This window comes from Haemaphysalis longicornis, unplaced genomic scaffold (assembly GCF_048455015.1).
Source record: "Haemaphysalis longicornis isolate Haplotype H1 unplaced genomic scaffold, Haemaphysalis longicornis Haplotype H1 scaffold_8, whole genome shotgun sequence".
NCBI classification, from domain to species: Eukaryota; Metazoa; Arthropoda; class Arachnida; order Ixodida; family Ixodidae; genus Haemaphysalis; species Haemaphysalis longicornis.
This window is the reverse complement of record NW_027526445.1, coordinates 121,339,612-121,358,285: the sequence shown is the minus strand read 5'-3', so window position 1 is coordinate 121,358,285 and position 18,674 is coordinate 121,339,612. Positions and strand designations below refer to the sequence as shown.

Below are 18,674 nucleotides of genomic sequence, written 5' to 3'. Positions count from 1 at the left end.
CGCTAGGTAAATGCCGCAAGCGCCTTTTCATTCACGCTCTGCTTATTTATTTCATTGACCTTGTACGCCACAACACATCATCATTAGCATGCCTTTTGTAACGGATGGGTGACACCCACCTAAGGATTTATCAACAAAATTGCCTATCCCTTTTGTTAGCAATTAAGACACCGCTCTTAGCGAGCGCCTAATTAGCAGTCAATTGAATAACGGCATGCGTTTGTCCCCCTCGAGGATTATGGTGCCTCTCTCCTTCAAGGAAAGGATGTTGGTTTTGCGGAATTCTAAACAAATTCACTCGAAATGTTCCCGTGTGTGCTTGCGGATACTTAAGTACGCCTGTAAGCCGGGCTGGTTTTGTGGGTTTGCATTAGTTTTCCAAGCTATCGCAGCAACGTTTTTTTGCTATCATCATGCAACTCTTTGTAATCACCACTGCTCACCTTTTAACATATCTGTCCGATAACGCGCTAAACCTTAGAATGATTCTAAGTTTAGTTCATTTCGAACCGAATGTAGAACTGCCCGTAATCCGACTAAGTGTGCAGTTGGACTCTGATCTGTGTCAGCGTTCGCAAGTCCCGTTTTTTTCTTGCTGTTAATTGCCCACATGTACGCTCCTTTCACCCGCCGCGGTGGCTCAGTGGCTGAGGCGTTGCGCTGCTGAGCACGAGGTCGCGGGTTCGATTCCCGGCCTCGGCGGCCGCTTTTCCGATGGAGGCGAAAAGCAAAAACGCCCGTGTGTACGAGATTTCGGCGCACGTTAAAGATCCCCAGGTGGTCAAAATTAATCCGGAGCCCTCCACTACGGCGCGCCTCATCGCCTGCGTTCGCTCGTTAAACCCTACAATCAATCAATCAATCAATCAATGTTCCTTTCTTGAGTCATTGACTTTCCCCAGTACACTTTCTTTCCTTTTTTGTTCCCACAACCCACAACAAGAGTCGTTGACTTAGGAGGCCAACAAATATGTCCAACCTTTTGTGTTATCAAAAAGTTTTGCAGTATAATTTTTGATCCACAACTACACCGACATCCATCGAGTTCATAGCTACCACGCTTTTCCAGCACCTTGCTGCCTAAGTACAACTTCAAATTTTTGGGGTCCTGGGGATTCTTGAGAGGATCAAATGATTTGTGCTTCATCATCGGCACTGTCCTCGGCCGTTCTGCGGTTGGTACTTCTGATTTAGCACCTTATTAGCACCTTAAACAGAAACTATGCGGCAGATAGTGTTAGAATGCGAGGGTATCCATCTAAATCTACATGAAGGAAATATTCTGCTTCCTGAAGCCCTAGGATTTAAGGGTAACACAGAGGAAGTTAACTTCAAGGCTGTCGAGGGGACGAAAAGAAGATTAGAGTGGTGCTGGACGAAAAGCAGAGAGGGGAATACTGCCTAGGACAGTTACCACTTGTAACAGAAAAAAAAGTATTTTGTGCCTAATAAGTTTTTTGTACCTGCCCTAAGCAGCGCTAGTGGTAAACCAAGACTATAAAACATAGGTATATTAGTTCTTTTTGGTAAGATGGCACGTCATTACCCCGCTACAAAGGGTAAACCAATATTAATCACCATCATCATCGGGGGGAAGAGGAAAGGGGTCGTTGAGAGAAGACACTGACACGCTCGCGAGTTGTCGTTCGCATGGAATTGACAATCTCTGACAGCGTACAGTCGCACTTCTGAATCACCCAACTATCAGCCTGGTGCCAACGCTCCTCTAACAACACAGGGAGAAGCCAGGAAACCTCCGGAGGTGGGGTGAAGCGCGTCACAGTGCAGCACCTCCGACGACGCGGAGGTCGTTCAGCCACTGAGTACGCTTCAGCTACTGAACATTACGATTCTGATAGGAGCTGGCAGGCTTGTCTGATCGATTACACAGCCGACAACATGGCCGAATCCAGGTAGGCCGATTTCTGAGAGATAGACAATGCCCGACCAACAATAACGTCGGATAACAAGAGTGTTGTTACACGGAGGCGAAACCGAAACTGGTCCGAACAACCCTCCAAAAGGTATACCACAGCAACTGCATTCGGGCACATGCGCTTGTTGCAAATTGTAGTCGAGGTCTTCCTGAAGAAACCAATAACACTGACGCACATGCAAGTGCGTATGCACGGACTTTAAAATCTTGGACTTCGTCCAATCACCTTGCAAGACGAACACCCGCCCCTGTCGTTGCGGCCGCCGCCAATGTCGCATGGTATTTTTTTCTTTTTCCAGACTTTAAAACTTAAATACTGCTTTGTCGACCGAAAAAAACGTGAAGAAGTGTGTTTATTTCAGTAAGTCTATGCAAAACAAACACAAGCATATGTTTCACAAATACACGTAAGCATCTTTTTAAAGAACATTTGACACCTGTGACGGCAATTCTTTAAGAGTGCATTTTCATCACAATTTCAAATCGGCAAGTCCCTACTCCGCAAAAGATATCCCTTATTATAATTCTTGCTGTTAGGCTAGTAAGTTCATGTCTAACAAGTAAAGAGCGCGATCAGCAGACGACACAAATGAGGCAAACTGGGAGACTGGCATAACATATGTTATTTGAGGGGGGGCAGAAACTGCGCCTCTACGCTGCTTTCTTACTGTTTTATGGTGTGGGTTCTGTGCTCATTTATTGCATTTATGGATAGAATCGCAGCTTGAAGCTCTAAGCGCAATATACAAGCCAGTACCTTACCTTACTTCGAGGGTGTTGGGGCCGCACAATCCACCTACAGGATAAAGTTACGTAAGAAGAAAAAATTAAATACATTACAAACTCACAGAAACAAAAAGAGGCACATTTCATGGAGGGATTTCCGTACCATTTTTATCCCACTGCGGATTTAGGGGGGAGTATTTTATGTCAGAGCTGTTGCACCCGGTAAAAAAGGCATGTATACGTTCCCACACAAGCCTGTTATATTATACTTTCTACGACGATCTTCGTTTTTCTGCCTTATGAATTGTGTGTACGTTTTTTCCGCAACACTACTTCTCGGTATGCACAGACCATGCACCACTCCTGCTTTGGTTGTGAAATAGGGGCTGCCAGAACGTGTCGAAAACACTAAGAGAGAGAGAAACAAGCATTTATTATCATCATCATCATCATCATCCCCAGCCTATCTACGCCCACTGCAGGGCAAAGGCCTCTCCCTTTATTCTCCAATTACCTCGGTCCTGTGCAAACTGTGACCAATTTATCCCTGCACACTTCTTGATCTCATTTGCCCATCTAACTTTCTGCCGCCCCCTGCAACGCTTGCCTTCTTAGGGATCCACTCTGTTACCCTTAATGGCCAGCGGTTATCTTGCCTTCGCATTACATGCCCTGCCCACGTCCATTTCTTTTTCCTAATTTCTACTAATATGTCTTTAACACCAGTTTGCTCCCTGACCCACTCCGCTCTCTTCTTGTCCCTTAATGTTACACCTATCATCTTCCGCTCTATTGCCCGCTGGGTCGTTCTCAATTTAAGTTGAACCCTCCTAGTTAGCCTACAAGTTTCTGCCCCGTAGGTGAGTACCGATAAGATGCAGCTGTCATACACTTTCTTCTTCAGCGACAATGGTAGGCTGCTATTCATTATCTGAGAATGTCTGCCATGTGCACCCCACCCCATTCTGATCCTTCTAATTATCTGTGCCTCATGGTTGGTATCTGGGGTCACAACTTGGCCTAAGTAGATATATTCGCTTACCACTTCCACTGCCTCGCCACCTATCTCAAACTGATGGGCTCTCCCGAGGTTATGGATCATTACTTTAGTTTTCTGCATATTAATTTTCAGGCCCACGGTTCTACTCTGTTCGCCCAGTGCGGAAAGCATGCTTTGCAATTCGTCCCTCGAGTTACTTAGCAAGGCAACGTCATCAGCAAATCTGAGGTTACTGAGGTATTCTCCAATAACCCTTACTCCCACCTGTTCCCAATCCAACGTTCTGAATACTTCTTCTAAGCATGCTTTGAATAACATTGGAGAGATTGTGTCTCCTTGTCTGACACCCTTCCTTATAGGTATTTTATTGCTCTCCTTATGGAGGATGATGGTAGCTGCAGACCCATTGTAGATAACCTCTAGTATTCTTACATAATGCTCATCTACCCCCTGGTTCCGTAATGCCTGAATGACTGCTAGGGTTTCGACCGAGTCAAATGCTTTCTCATAATCTATGAAGGCTGTAATGATGACAGCGCCCACGAACCCCGTCTTGACGATGACCCCCCTCCCTCCTCGTGGCCTTGTTGTGTCTCCCCTACCGGTGGCGGAATGTTGGGGCGGCCTCCGCCGACGCCAGCCAGTCGCAACCCTTTGTATGGGCCTCGCCGGCGGCTTTTACACGGCGTCGGGGGAGGTTTTCCTTTCATCCTGACCTTCGGGGATGGCCAGGGGGGGAGCGGAGGTCAGAATCCTTATTGGCATGTGCGCTGCTGTGGGGGAGGCGACATTGCTCGCGCCCTGCTCGCGCATGCTTCGACGAGTTTGTTCGGAGCTGCGGCCCAGAGCGGTCGCGCCAAGACTCGCTCCCGTGGTGGTTTCTGGGCGCCAGAGCCCCACGAATTTCTCGCCAACCGTGCGGTGGTTCGGCACCTTTTTTGCCTCCGGGCCCCATCAGGGATCGAGCCGCGATACCCCCCTTTGTGCGCTGCGGCGCCTTTTAATTGTAATTCAGTTTTCGTTTTGTCTTGTGCTATGTTTCGTCGTCTCTTGTAAATACGTGTAAATAGACTTCTTTTTCTTTATCACCTACTGGCCTCGTCTCGTCATCGGGTCCTTCACCACCCTCCACGACGACACCACTCACCTTCTTCAACGAACCTAACTTTACTAAGGCTATATATAGGGGTTCAGTATACTCAGCGCACTTCTCTATCACCTGGTTGATCGTGTGAATATGGTCCATTGTTGAATAACCTTTACGTAACCCTGCTTGTTCTTTAGGTTGACTGAAATCTAAGGTTGCAGAAATTTGGTTAGCGATTACCTTGGTAATTACCTTGTAGACAATTGACAGTAAGCTGAGCGGCCTGTAATTTTTCCAGTACTTCATGTCGCCTTTCTTATGGATTAGGATAATGTTCACGTTCTTCCAAGATTCCGGTACCATTGCGGTCATTAGTCATTGCGTATACAGGTTTGCCAGTTTTTCAAGTACAATTTCTCCGCCATCCTTCAAGAGGTCTGCGGTTATCTGATCTTCACCAGGTGCTTTGCCCCCTTTCATTTCTTTCCAAGCCTTCCTTACTTCTTCGGTCGTTACTGGTGGGATGTCTATCTCCTCTGAACTACTGTCTCATTCGGTATTATCCTGTATATCCCGGCTACTGTACAGATCCCTATAGAAATCCTCGGCCACTGTGACCATTTTATCCCTATTTTTGATGACATTGCGTTGCTTATCCTTAAGTGCATACACCTGATTTTTCCCCACGCCAAGACGTCTCTTCACTGCTTTCAGGCTCCTCCGTTCTTTACAGCGTATTCGATCCGCTCCATATTATACTTCCGTGTGTCAGCTGTCTTACACTTAGTGATTAACTTCGAAAGCTCGGCTAGTTCTATTCTGTCAGCTGCGGTAGAGATTCTCATGGTTTGCCGTTTCCTGATTAGATCTTTCATCTCCTGTGAAAGTTTGCCAGTATCCTGTCTAGCCATAGTGCCCCCGACTTCTACTGCACACTCCGTGATAATGCGTGTAAGGTTGTCGCTGGCTTCCTGTGTCGTAAGCTCGGCTTCCTCGTTAAGGGCGGAATATCGGTTCTGCAGCGCGATCCTGAATTCTTCTACATTACGTCTTACTGTTAGCTCATTTATCGGCTTCTTTCGTACTAGCTTGTTGCGGTCCCTCCTAAAATCTAGCCTAATTCGAGATCTTACCATACGGTGGTCACTTCACCTTACCCTTCCGAGCACTTCCACATCCTGCACCACGCCAGGGTTATCGCATAATATGAAGTCTACTTCATTTTTGTGCTCCCCATTCGGGCTCCTCCAGGTCCACTTCCGGCTCTCCCGTTTTGAGAAGAAGGTATTCATTATGCGCAGGTTATTCCATTCTGCAAACTCAACTAGTAGGTCCCGCCTGCTATTTCTACAGCCCAGATAATAGTTCCCAACTGCTTTGTCTCCAGCCTGACTCTTGCCTACTTTAGCATTGAAGCCCCCATAACTACGGTATACTGTGTTTATACTACGGTATACGGCATTTATTATACTGGTGAGCAAAAAGATGTCTTACGGCCTCCATCAAGTGAAGGGCATCCTTAGTCTAAGATGCCTTGGTGCTGGCCAGTCGTCCGGGCCTGTTCCATCAATCGGCGCTGGTCCGAGAGCTCGAAGCTAAACACGTCAGACTAACCGAGCGCCTTATTGTTTACATCAGCATAAACTGATAACTATTGGAACTAGAGACGTGAACTTTCCAACGTACACTTTACCATGGGTAAAGGCTTAATTAGGCAAGATTTTTCCTATTCCACTAAGAGTGTAAAGAAAGAAGTCTCCTGTGGTTTCAGGAATCCGTAATTACTTGGCAGGGTGGTGAAGTTGTCGAAATGGTTTTTATTTGTAAACCATACATATGTCTAAAAAGACGTTTCGGGGATTCCTTACGCCTGTGGACTTTGGGGTATGCTGCTGGTTTTAGTGCATTGCTCAATACATGCACGGCCAATTTTCTTTTTTCAATGTGGTGTTGCAGATGTTATGTGAAAAAAGAAATTGTACGTTCTTACAGTTTTTATTCTCTGAAAGCACGAGCGGATTTTTGAAATTACTTTATATAACGCCCAAAAAATACCTAAGGATTAATATTCACGCCCAGGCAAACTGCTAAAACGTATGACGTAAAATTTCAGGTGTTTATTTTAACCATGCCGTAGGAGCTCAATTAGAATAGATTTTTGTAATTGCGTTCGTAATGAAGGGGTAAAGGCAAGACGGTTTTGAGAAATAGTATTTCATTATATGTTGCAAGCCCGTTAAGACTTCTAACTTGTTTTTGCCTAAATAGAAAACCCAAAGGAAAGTCCTTGAACTATTTCATGTGGTTCCACCCAGCCCTATGTATAATAGCAAAACATGGATTTCGTAGAAATTACGCGGTTTTAGGGATTGATAAATATGTGTTAAGCCCCTTAATTTATTCAGGTGGTTTTTGCTTAGGTCCAGTGCACATAAAAATGTGGATTCTAAGGGCTATTTATCGGAAACAGGTAGAAAGGTACGCGGGAGATTGAAGTTCAAAGGAAGACAAAGTAGAAGTTTGTTTTATTCGAAAGATTAGTGTTTTATAGTGCCGCCAGAGCTTCTCCAGCAGCAAACGATGCTTTCTACACTTAGAAACTACCCACATTGAAGCCTACACGTTAATTCTACTGCTAAATCGTGGCTTTCGTGACGTCAGCCATGACGTATCCAGCGCAGGTATTTCAAACGAATATTACCTAGGGCTTCTGCGGACGAAACGTCTTTCGTTGTTTCGTTTACCGTCCGCCGACTAGAAGGCCACACAATACGGCTCAGAACCGCTGTACGCAATCACGTTGTTTGTGACGGGATTTGCCCCTGAGTTATTTTTGTTACGATTGCCAGCAATCGTTTTTTGAAACACTGGGTATGTTCGACAAACCGCGTCATATGCCGATTGGCCAATCTCCTGTCAGACAACCCAAAGCGCCGAGCGCTGTGCAGCTATAACAAACATAGTGCGCGCAATACGGACAGGTGCTTCTATGGTTACATGTACTTTCATAACTTCCATTGCTTGCCCCACCATTCTTGCTGCTATGAAAAGAATATGCATTAAATTGAAGCGCAAATAATTCCTTCTGCAACCTTACAAGCCCCGACTTACTTGCGTTTTCTTTTGCCTGCCTCAGCCATTTGCGCAGCTGCCCATAATACGTCATAAGTTCTAGTCTGGTAATTGAGCAAGTAGGTCGGACGACCATTCTGATTTTCCTAATTATCAGCTTATTTCAGTGAAGTTTGTGTAAAAAGGGGTCTCACTTGCATTCTAACGTTGCAGTCTTTCGAATAAACCAGACTTGCATTTTGTCGTGGTGACCCTTACAGTCCTCGTCTGTCTTAATCCCGTAACCCCAATAGCACTTGCTTAAGTTAGTTAAAAAAGGAAAGGTCTTTCAAACGCTTCATTATCTTGCAGGCGTTTTTTTATATCAATCCGGCTTCTTGCTACGTAATACACATTCTTACCATTGTTTAGGCTTTCACTCTTTCCTTTCTCCCAATTAATACGTGGCAATAGCTGAAGGAAAGCAATAAATTTGCGACGAGGTTTAAGGGTTCCTCGATATTTATTAGCGCCGTTGATATACTACCCAGACAGGTGTCGTCGGGTGCGGCGGTACTATAGACTTAAAGAGAACTGAAGTATAGCGCGGTATTGGGCCGCAAGGATTATAGGCATCGTGATTCGCAAAATCCGGCTTTGACGATTGATAGTGGGCAGTAGCGAAAATAAGGGGGTGTCTATATAAATAAACTGCCAGGACGGCAATTGAACCCATAAGGGTGCGGTTAGAGATATAGTTGCCTCAACCACTATTTTATGACGACGCCACGTGTAGAATGACTTCTGATGTTACCACTTTCAATATGTACGAAATGGTGCTAAGGGGACAATTAAATTCAAAACGGGTGCGGGTGTTTCGTGGCTTCATAGCGCGTCCTTCAGAAGAAAGACCCCTGTTGGAGTTTCATCTGCTTGCGTACTTCGAATGAGAACGCAACGTGGCTTCCCCTGGCGAAAGGAATGAATTACTTTTTTACTTAACGTGGGGCAATGCTGGTTCCATAGCTACCACAATAAATCACCTGAAGACACTTCGGTTTTTTTTACGTTCTTTTAATGCAAGCATTATTGCTTCCGTGGTGAAACTGATTAAAGATTTTTTAGTAGTACCGCGTGTGCGCTACTATTCCTTCGTTTTCCTGTCTTAATCTTGATTGCCCAGCAGACCGGAGACCATTTGAATATCTGTACAGAAATTTTACGAATCTTTCAAAACACCACATTGGCTGGGCATTTTTATCACATTTGGAAAATTCACCTCTTAGGCCTTTTCAGAGAGGTGTAAGTGTAAGAAGTAAACTCCCGCTCACCTTTTAAAGCTTACTAAAGGAGACGTCGTACATTGATTTCTGTGTTCTAGTATGGATAACATTTCATAGCAAAAAGAAGTAAGTTATAGCAAAGAGCAAAGCATATAATAAGGAAAACCATTTATTCCCAAATTTTGATTTCCTCATATGGCTTGTGCAAGGATGCTGACGTCTTTTGTCGTACCGGCAATGGACGATAGCGAGCTCAAAGAGGCGCGCGCGCAGGCATCACGCGTAAACCGTCAACCTCTTCCCCCCTTACCCTCGCCTCCGAATAGTCACTACCGAATTGGGCTTCGTGGAACGCAGTTCCCTTCTACGACGTCTCAGGATGACGTAACCACAGAGGCATAACAAAGAGTCATTGTTCAGGGGTTGTCTCGGCGTAGACTCTGGGCGTCAACGCCCGCCTCAATAGAATTGAAGGACTGGAGTTAGGTTTGTAGTTTAAAAGGGGCCGCAGCACTTGTGGCCCCAATGTCGCCTGAACCTATTCCGGGGCCGTGAAAAACATGCCCCGCCTATGCGTATTTTTTTTCCTCCGACCAGTGCGTGTGGGAGTGAAGAGCAACATAGGGAAGCCGGCGAGGCAGCGTTTGGCTCCTCCATTTCTTCATTTCGAAGGTCGGCTGACCAAGCGGATCTGTTGCACTAAATACAGTGGGCGCGAAGTGTTAAATACGCTCGCCAGACGGCCAAAAGCAGGGTGGGCTGTAGCGTTGAAACGGAACAGCAAGTCTCTGCGTAATCGGCACGTAAAATGGTGGTAGTATGGCGCGTAATTACGTAACCGTCGATCGCTAAGATTGTGTACCTGTGGCATATTCGAGTTAATCGATCGCTAACAGAGCAGGGTTATCTCATTTATTCTGTAAATATTATTTTCTAAATTAATACAGTTTGCTTCGATATCATCCTGTCATCACCACCTCCTCGTCTCCCGCTGATTCGACATCACCGCCTGGTACCCAAAGCAAAAGGTTCCTTCGCCACCTACACTAACCCCAAACTATCAGCGAGGCGTTACCCTTTGGTTGGGGAAGAACATGTGAACTACTTTTTGGAAAGACTCGCCGTGGTGGCTCATTGGCAGAGGAGTTGTGTTGCTGAGACTAAGTACATGGGTTCGAATCCCGGCCGGGGCAGCCGCTATTCTGATGGATGCGAAAAGCAAAAATGACCGTGTCTTTCCGATTTCGGCGCACGTTAAAGATCCCCAGGTGGTTAATAAAATGAATGCAGAGTCCTCCACTATGGCGCGCTTCATCGCTTGTGTAGCGTCGGCGCGTTAAACCCTACAACCAATGAACGGTTTGCGAAGTTATATGCGTTATAAAAACCACTATGGTTCGTGGTGCGATAAAATTTGCCGTCACCTCTCTTTAGAGGGATAACTTTCGCCCTTTTCCTCGATATTATTCCCGCATGTCTCTTCCTTTTGAAAGCCGTCTACGACGAATTTACTCGAAGTCATCGAGTTCCGGTGCTGCCCAACATGACGAACGTGACGACCCCTAGAACGTATCTAACATAAAGGCTAATGACATAGGACAGGGGAATGTAAGAGGAAACTGGTAGTTTCGCCTCTTTTTTGTGGCATTATTCGGAATGTTTTAAAAGAGGCTTCGGCTTTGCGGTGATGAGATCACGCAGAAACAATTTTGAAATATTTTTTCCCCGTTCTTTGAAGACCGGGATTCTTATGCGCTTTTGCGAATTCGTGCACGTAGTACCGAAGGTACTACTTGCACGAAACTAGGTTCTATTGAATGGTGTCAGTTTTTTTTTTCCAAGGGCGTTGATAAAACACAGTGGTGGTATCCCGCGCTTGACTAAGTTGAAAATGGTTAAAGTTCTTAGTGCGGGGCGAGTACATCAGCAAACGTGTCCAGAAAACGTTTACCATACGAGTCATGGCGTCCCAAGTTAGTCAAGCACGGCATAGCATCACTCTGTTTTAGTAATGCCCTTAGTGAAAGCTCATACCATTCAATGGGACAAAGGTTAGGCAAACAAGTTGAGCGTTCAAAGGCGGCTGGTCTCCCTGATACTGTTTTTATTTCGGCAGTCGAAACGAAGTTAAACAAGTTGAAAAAACAATCCTATGGGACGCTACAAGCACGTTCTTTTAAGGACCGTGAGAAAGTAGAAGTAATCCGTACATTCCCAAGATTTCACACAATATAAAAAGTCGCCACCAGACCTAGGGTACACATTGTGTTTTAGGCACCGTGTAAGCAGGCAGGCCTTTGTCTTAAAATCGAAAAGCGTATAACAAATAACATGTGCACAACCCGCCATACCATCAAATTCATGAAGTGCACCACAAATCTTATCTACTGCACACCGTTGAACTGCGGTAAAATGTACATAGGGCCGACGGGAAGCTGTCTCAATGTTCATCTAAAAAAACATAAAACTGCGCGGACGTCAGCTTGAGGAGCAAACTTGCCTGCCTATTGCCGAGGTATATGGATGCACCCCCTGTTTGACAAAAGTGAGATTATTGGTACGGGTGCCACAAAGTGCGAGAGGTAGCTGATTGCAGCATATCAAGTGCGATAGCACGCTCTTGATGATTGCGTGAGCGCGGCTTCACTAACACTATCAGGCAAAGAAGCGGAATATATTTAAACAAGGGCTTGTATTGCAATGCGTCGTACGCATGTCATTGTATTTTAGTTCTTACGGCGCATGGCCTCACCTTGTTTTTCCTTCGCAATTTTATTCGTTAAACTGTTGCAAGTCCCAGCGTGTGTGTTGTCCTGCCCTCTCGCCTCATGTACGCGTCTTCAAATCTGGCTTCCACTGTTCTTCATAGTATGTACCAACAGGCATAGCACCAAACTCTTCTAAATATAGTGTAAAGATTCAAATATTCAACAGATGTTATTGTGCCACCGCTTTTTTTTACACGGCAGAAGGGTTCTTCACAAATTCAACGAAGACACTGACTCTCTTACGTTTGGCGTTGAAGTAGGCCACCAGTTTCTTGGCTTTTTCTGTTCCAAGAGCGTTTACCAAATCGACGGCGCCCACTTTGAACATGTCTTCCTTGGAGTGCACGCCTTTGTCAGTCAGGTCTCTCATGAGCCTCGTCATATGGTGATCCGTGATGGATGGGAGAGCCACCCGTATTTCAGTAGCAAGTTCTTCCATCATGTGTGGTACCGAGCAAGCTGTTGGTCTGGACCTCCTTCCCTGTATGAATAACATATTGGATAACAGGGTAACACTGCTATGTAAAGCCTAATCGTGCAGTATTTGCTCTTTTGGCGGGCCCACGATTTGCGCCGTGTGACCCTGCAAATATTCTCAAAGCGTGTTATGGAAGAAAACGTATCGGAGGTGTTTGGACGGAGGGGGTCTGGTTTAAACTAGTGAGAAACACTTGCAAAAAGGCAGAAAGATGTGCCGGAAAAGCGAGACTTCAAAGGCAACCTGGTTGTTCCCAAAGTAACCGGCTAATAGGGAGGTTGCGACGAAGGTAGAAGTTGGTATGTCAGTGGAAACGTCCGAATTTGGGCGACCAGTCCTCCTCTACAGGTGCCAGTCCAGAGGCGTGGTTAGTAGTTTTGCGAAGTAGGAAAGTTGAGCTTGCAGCTGGTGCCCCTGCCACCACAGTGTTTGGACGCGCACCGGTACTTGATAGGCTGGAAAGCACTTCAGCTACGCTCCATTACATTCCGCCATGTTGTACGGCTAGAGGTCACTGAACCTAAGATGAAGACCCTTTGTACAAATACGTAAAAAAAGAAATAGTACAGTATGTGTGTCTCCGTGATTACGACCGCTGGCAAAACATCTGCCAGTAGCTTCGTGTCAGCGTCTCACCCCTGACAGCCAACCCTGTGCTCGTCCGATCTGAGGGAATACAAATGAAAAGCGGGTGCCTAAACTCGGGTGCCTTAATGCACTAAATGTTGGTACCTAGGAAACATCTTCCCCTCTACAACTTATCATTAACGGTTGGATCGCTGTAGTCCAGAGTGGTTGTATCCATAATAACACGTAAAAACCACAAAACGTAGGGTGGTGACCTGGTGCGTTGGTTGCCTTGGTGCATTCTGAAGGGTAACCTTAGCTGTCGTAATGCTGCGTAGGTCCATACATAGCAGCCCACCTAAGTTCAGTTCCTTGAATTCCTATTGCGTTCCTAAATGCACCCAATTATAATGCTATACGATTAATTGAATAAATGGCAGAATGCGCTGGGAATTAAATATAGAATTGCGGCCGGGCGAAGTTATGCATGAGTCACTAGAACTCCGGTGTGCTACTTCAGCCCCACCGAAGTCACCGTAAGCGAATAGAAAGCCTACTTTATCGTGTTACAAGTAAGATTCTTCGCGGGCTATGCGAAGCTTTCAGCAGCCGAGTAGCTTCAAAAGAGGCTACCTTACATTTCTTTGTGTGCTACAAAGCACCAATGCTCACGGGGTCAGTGAACACCGACGTATGTCAACAATAAATAATACAGCTTCCGTTTCACCCACGAAATCTCTTCCGCCTGTGCAAAATACAACATGCTATGAATAATCATGCAGCATCTGCAAGAATATAAGTGACTCACGTTTAGAAGAAGCAATATACACCCATGCAACACGTCTTGCTTCGCTGGAAAACTGAGCGGAACGGCCAGGCGCTTTCTGTAACGCCTTGACCCTTATCGGCAGCCAATTTTGGAGAACAGCCGAAGAGGCGGCGCCTGCCCGTGGGTGGCCCGCGATAACGGTTGACAGACCGCAATAATGGGAGTGGCCCGGCCTGCCCGCCGAGCCTCGGGTAGGTACTTGTGAATTGACGAGGACGGCTGAAGGGGCGCAGCCCTAATGTTGCTTCATCGCTGCTTGGCCATTATCCTCCAGTCACGTGCTCAGATATGTCGACATGGCGAGATTCGCTATTGCCGCAACCGGGGCGTTTTTCCTTTGCGCGAGCTTCGTTTGCTTCCGTGTTGGCAAGCGCAACTGGTAGAAAGGCTGTTGCCATATCTATTTTCATAGTTCCGCAGTATTCCGTTGAGGCGACTGTACGCACAGCGGGAAATTAAAGCGGTACTAAGCCAGGAGCATAGAATACTTGCAGAAAGATATACCATATGCTTCTTTACCTAAACTGAGCTTTGTTTACCATCCGTTAGCACTGTATTCGGTCGAGATGTTTTAAGCCGAAGCTTTCTGTGCCTAACTTGGCTCTTCGTTTCGTCAAAACGCACTGCAGGAACGCCAGCTTACCTAATGGGCTTCCACAGCGGCAAATTAAATTCCGCAAGCAAAACACTCGTTGCCAGAGTCGAACCTGGGTCACCCGAGCTGTGAAGCCCACGTTAGTTTAATAGGGTCATTCTGACACGGTAAAAAACAGTTCGATTGCGTCCACGGGAAGCGTTTGCGAAGCTTTAGTGTTCTCACTGATGTCGTTGTACGCGAATACGCCCTGCAGGAGAGCCAACTTTCTCTGACGATGATGAGGAATGATCTTGGGCGAAGTGAAAGAAAGAAATTAAATCCGTTCCAGTCAATGTGAAAGCTGTAGGAAGTGCAGGGCAGTGATTAGCCATAATGGGCTGTAGCGCCGTTATCCGCTCACTGATACCACCCAATGTAATTCAAATTTCCCGCCTCCCGCAGGGCTCGCGGGTTCCTTGCGTGAAACAGGGTCCGCTGGAAATCTGTTATTTTTGGGCTTGCTATTCTTCCCGCGCAGCCGGCGTTCCACTGCCACTTTTTAGGGCGCAGCCCATTTTCCGCCGTCTCTGGGGTTAGCCTGTTGTTGGCGTAACCAGTCCTATAAAGCGTTGGAGGACTCTGGCGTAACTGAGGGAACGATGGCCTGGACTGACGAGGGAAAGAAAAAGCGAATGATGAAAGAAAGCAAAGGAGGAGACGGTCGCGAAATTGTGAGGGGAGGTGGCGCCGGAAGCCAGCGCTCTCCTAAAGTAAGCGGTAGGGGTGGGAGGAGGCAGTATGCTGTCCCCGCACGAGGCGCTCGACGGTGCGACGCTGGGGCAAAAGCGCGAGGGGGGCGTGCGCGTGACTACGATGTGCGTTCGCTTAAGACGCAGTTCGTGGTCCCTTCCTCCCTATAGCTCACCATAGCTGGCTTCGAGATAACCCATGAGTAAGTTCTGACTTAGCGCACTGATGCTGAGCCCAAATATCGCATCGTAATCGCCAGTTCCTTTTAGATGCAAAGCATCTCTTGCTCGCCTGTGTATTGGTCACGCATGTCCCGGTAGGTGCACAATCGAGCCTTGGTGTTGTCGGCAGTGTACAAGGCGGGTTGCAGGGGCTCTCTGTAGGTGAATGCTCGAGCACCCTCGTTGGCCCGTTCGTTGCCCTCCAGCCCCGCGTGTGTGGGCGTCCATATTAAAGTGGTTCGGGTGTCTACGTTCTTGTCCTGCTTGGGCAAGGACTCGCAGTGCCACACTGGAGATTCTCCTCTTTGTGACGTTGCGGATTGCAGGTTGAGAGTCACTGACAATTGTCCTCGCTTGGGTTGCGGCTAGGGCTAACGCTGTGGCTAGTTCTTCACCTTCTACAGGGTGTCGTGTTCGGATGGAGCAGGCGGTGAGAACCTTGCCTTCCTGGTCGGTGAAAACTGAGACCATAGCCCTTCGTTGTTCGTAAAAGGCAGTGTCCGTATAGACGACTTGAGGTTCTCCTTGGAGCTGTTTCCCTAGCGCTAGGGGTCGCATATTTCTTCGCTTTTCGTTGCAGACTGGATGCATGCTCTTGGGAAAGAGAGGAATATAGATGCCTTTGCGTAGTTCGGCTGGAACAGTGTGTTTTTCTCGGAAAGTTCTCTCGTTCGGGATGCGTAGGCGGTCGAGGATTTTTCCTGCCGGTGGCCGTCATGGTCAGACGTTCGACGTGTGCAATGCGATGCGCCTTCGAGGGTGTTGTGCACACCCAGTGCTTCACATTTCGTATTAGAGGCACATATCGGAACTCCCAGAGCCTGCTTATGCACCCTTTTGATCAGAATGTTGATTTTATTGCGCTCTGCTTGCTTGAGGGGTAAGAAAGGGGCTTCGTACGTAATTCTGCTAGTTACAAACGCATAGACGAGCTTTAGCCACGCCTTCTCCTTCATTCCTCTATGCTTGTTGGCTATCCGCGCAATCAGTCTCCTGATATGATGGGTGGCTTTCTGTAGGATTTGCACTGTCTTGCTGTTGTGTCGGTTGGCCTGGAGGTTGAGGCCGGGGATACGTATCTCGGCCACTTCGGGGATTGGGGTATCACCTACTCAAAGGATTATGCTGTGATTTTGTGGGGTATCCTTGGGCTTTCGGCCTCGTCGTGTGGGCTTCAACGACAGTTGTTCAGACTTTTCCGGAGAACAGGAAAGGCCGATTGCTTTGGCGTGTTGCTCAACAGCATCCACCGCCAATTGAAGGCGATCTTGTATGTCTCCATCTCTGCTCCCCGCTGTCCACAAAGTGACATCGTCGGCGTAAATGCTGCGATGTACTTATTATATTATTTGCAATTTGTTGGCGAGGTCGATCATGTTGGCGTTAAATAGTAATAGTGAAATGGCTGATCCTTGTGGAGTTTCGATTCTCCCCGTTTAGATTTCAGGCGATTCATGGGATCCCACCATGAGCTGAGCCGTTCTGGGGTTCAGAAATTCCCTGATACAGTTGTAGGTCTTCTCCCCTACCTGTAATTTGTGGAGACTATGGTGAATGGCATCATGTTTAGGTCTGTCTAAGGCTTTGGTTAGATCAAGCGGGACTGTCACGCGGGCGTTAGTGGCCGCCTTGTCTTCGTTGTTGACGACCTGGTGTTACTTGCAGCATGACGTCTTGGGTTGACAAACCGGTCCTGAAGCCTACCATAGAGTGTGGATAGAGCTGGTTGTCTTCCATGCGGTTGATAATCCTATTGAGAACCATGTGTTCGGGGAGCTTTGCGAGGCAGTATATGTCAGAGAGATCGGTCTAAGGTTCTCTACACACAGTGCCTTCCTGGGCTTAGGCATGTGGTTGTAGTAGTAGCGCCTTCTTACATTGCTATGGCAGTGTCGCGTCGTGCCAGCACTTGTTGAAGTAGCTGAGTAAGAGCTCGCACTCTTCGTCTGCGAGGTTGCGCAGCATCTGATTAGTGATGCCTTCTGTGCCCAGTGATGACTTCGGTTTTATTCCCTGTAGGGCCGCCTTGAGCTCTTCTATGGTGAACGGTTGGTCCATTTTTTCATTGGGAGTGCCTTTAGAGTCTTCATGCTTCCCGCAGGGGTGTTCGGGTGCGTATCTAACTTGCATCTCTTGGATTGTCTTTTATACATCACCCTGATGGTGCGTGTGGAGAAGTTTTTCCAGATTACTGCACTGTTCGGATTTACTTTTGGCGGGATCGATGAGGTGCCGAAGTATATTCCACGCTTTAGCCGTGCCCATCCGGTCTTCCATGCGCTCACATAGAGCATGCCAATTTTGCAGCGCGAGCTTGTCTGCGTACTCTTGAATTTCGAGATTAAGTCTTATGCGGTGTTTGACTGGCTTATTGCATTTATTCGTCTTGAGGCGTTTTTTATGCTCTCTTTGGCCTCCCACATGTGTAAAAGCCTGGAGTCCACCTGTCGGAATTCCGGTTATTTGGGGTGGTTGTGGCAGCATCGTCTGTCATCCTCTTGAGTCTAGCCGTCCATTCTTCGATGTGGCGTATCTCACCGCCCGTTTCGTGGGAATGTTGCCTGAACGTTTCCCAGTTAATGATTTTGCACACTGTCCCCTTGGATTAAAAATCGCGCATATATGTAATTGCAGATTGGGGTTTGGGGTGCGGCCTGACCCCAGTGACCATTGCCGGTAACGCACTCCCTCACCAGAGCAGAATTGGCCACCCTGGTGTAGTAACGGCCACAACCTCCCATGAATACGCCAATTAACCCACGGCCCTCAGTCTCCAGTGGCTGCGAAGCAACTCACCACGGCAGCGGTGAGACCTGTGACGCAGCAGAGGGTGCTAAGAATACCTGGATCCGGACAGGCCCCCTTTGGAATCTGAACCTGGCAACGTTTAACACGAGTACCTTATCTAGTGAAGCGAGTGTAGACATGTTGTTCGAGGAATTAAAGGGCATTAAATGGGATGTCATAGGGCTTAGTGAGGTTAGGAGGACAGGTGAAGCCTTTACGGTGCTAAAAAATGAACACGTCCTATGTTACCGTGGTCTAGTGGACAGAAGAGAACTGGGAATGGGATTTCTAGTCAATAAAAGCATAGCTGGCAACATACAAGAATACTATAGCATTAATGAAATGGCAGCAGGTCTTGTAATTAGGCTCAATAAGAGGTACAATGTCAAGGTTGTACAGGGCTATGCCCCCCCATCCAGCCATGACGACCAGGTAGCGGAACGCTTCTATGAAGATGTGCAATCGGCAATTGCTAAAGTAAAAACACAGTATACCGTAGTTATAAGGGACTTCAATGCTAAAGTAGGGAAGAATCAGGCTGGAGACAAGGCAGTTGGGAACTATGGTCTGGGCTGTAGAAATAGCAGGGGGGACCTACTAGTTTAGTTTGCAGA

At 47.1% G+C, this 18,674-nt stretch overlaps 1 protein-coding gene across 1 annotated transcript in view; it reads right to left on the bottom strand.

The window, feature by feature from the left end:
• LOC144149026 (uncharacterized) overlaps positions 1-13,952 on the bottom strand; it is an 86,400-nt gene extending 72,448 nt beyond the window's left edge. Inside the window, exons 1-3 of the mRNA XM_077680570.1 lie at positions 13,705-13,952; positions 12,095-12,332; positions 2,699-2,732 (exon numbers count right to left, since the gene is read on the bottom strand). Of these exons, the coding sequence (XP_077536696.1) occupies positions 2,699-2,732; positions 12,095-12,293 (233 nt within the window). The 5' untranslated portion in view covers positions 12,294-12,332; positions 13,705-13,952. The remainder of the gene's footprint in view (positions 1-2,698; positions 2,733-12,094; positions 12,333-13,704) is intronic.
• Between the last annotated feature and the right edge of the window lie 4,722 nt (positions 13,953-18,674).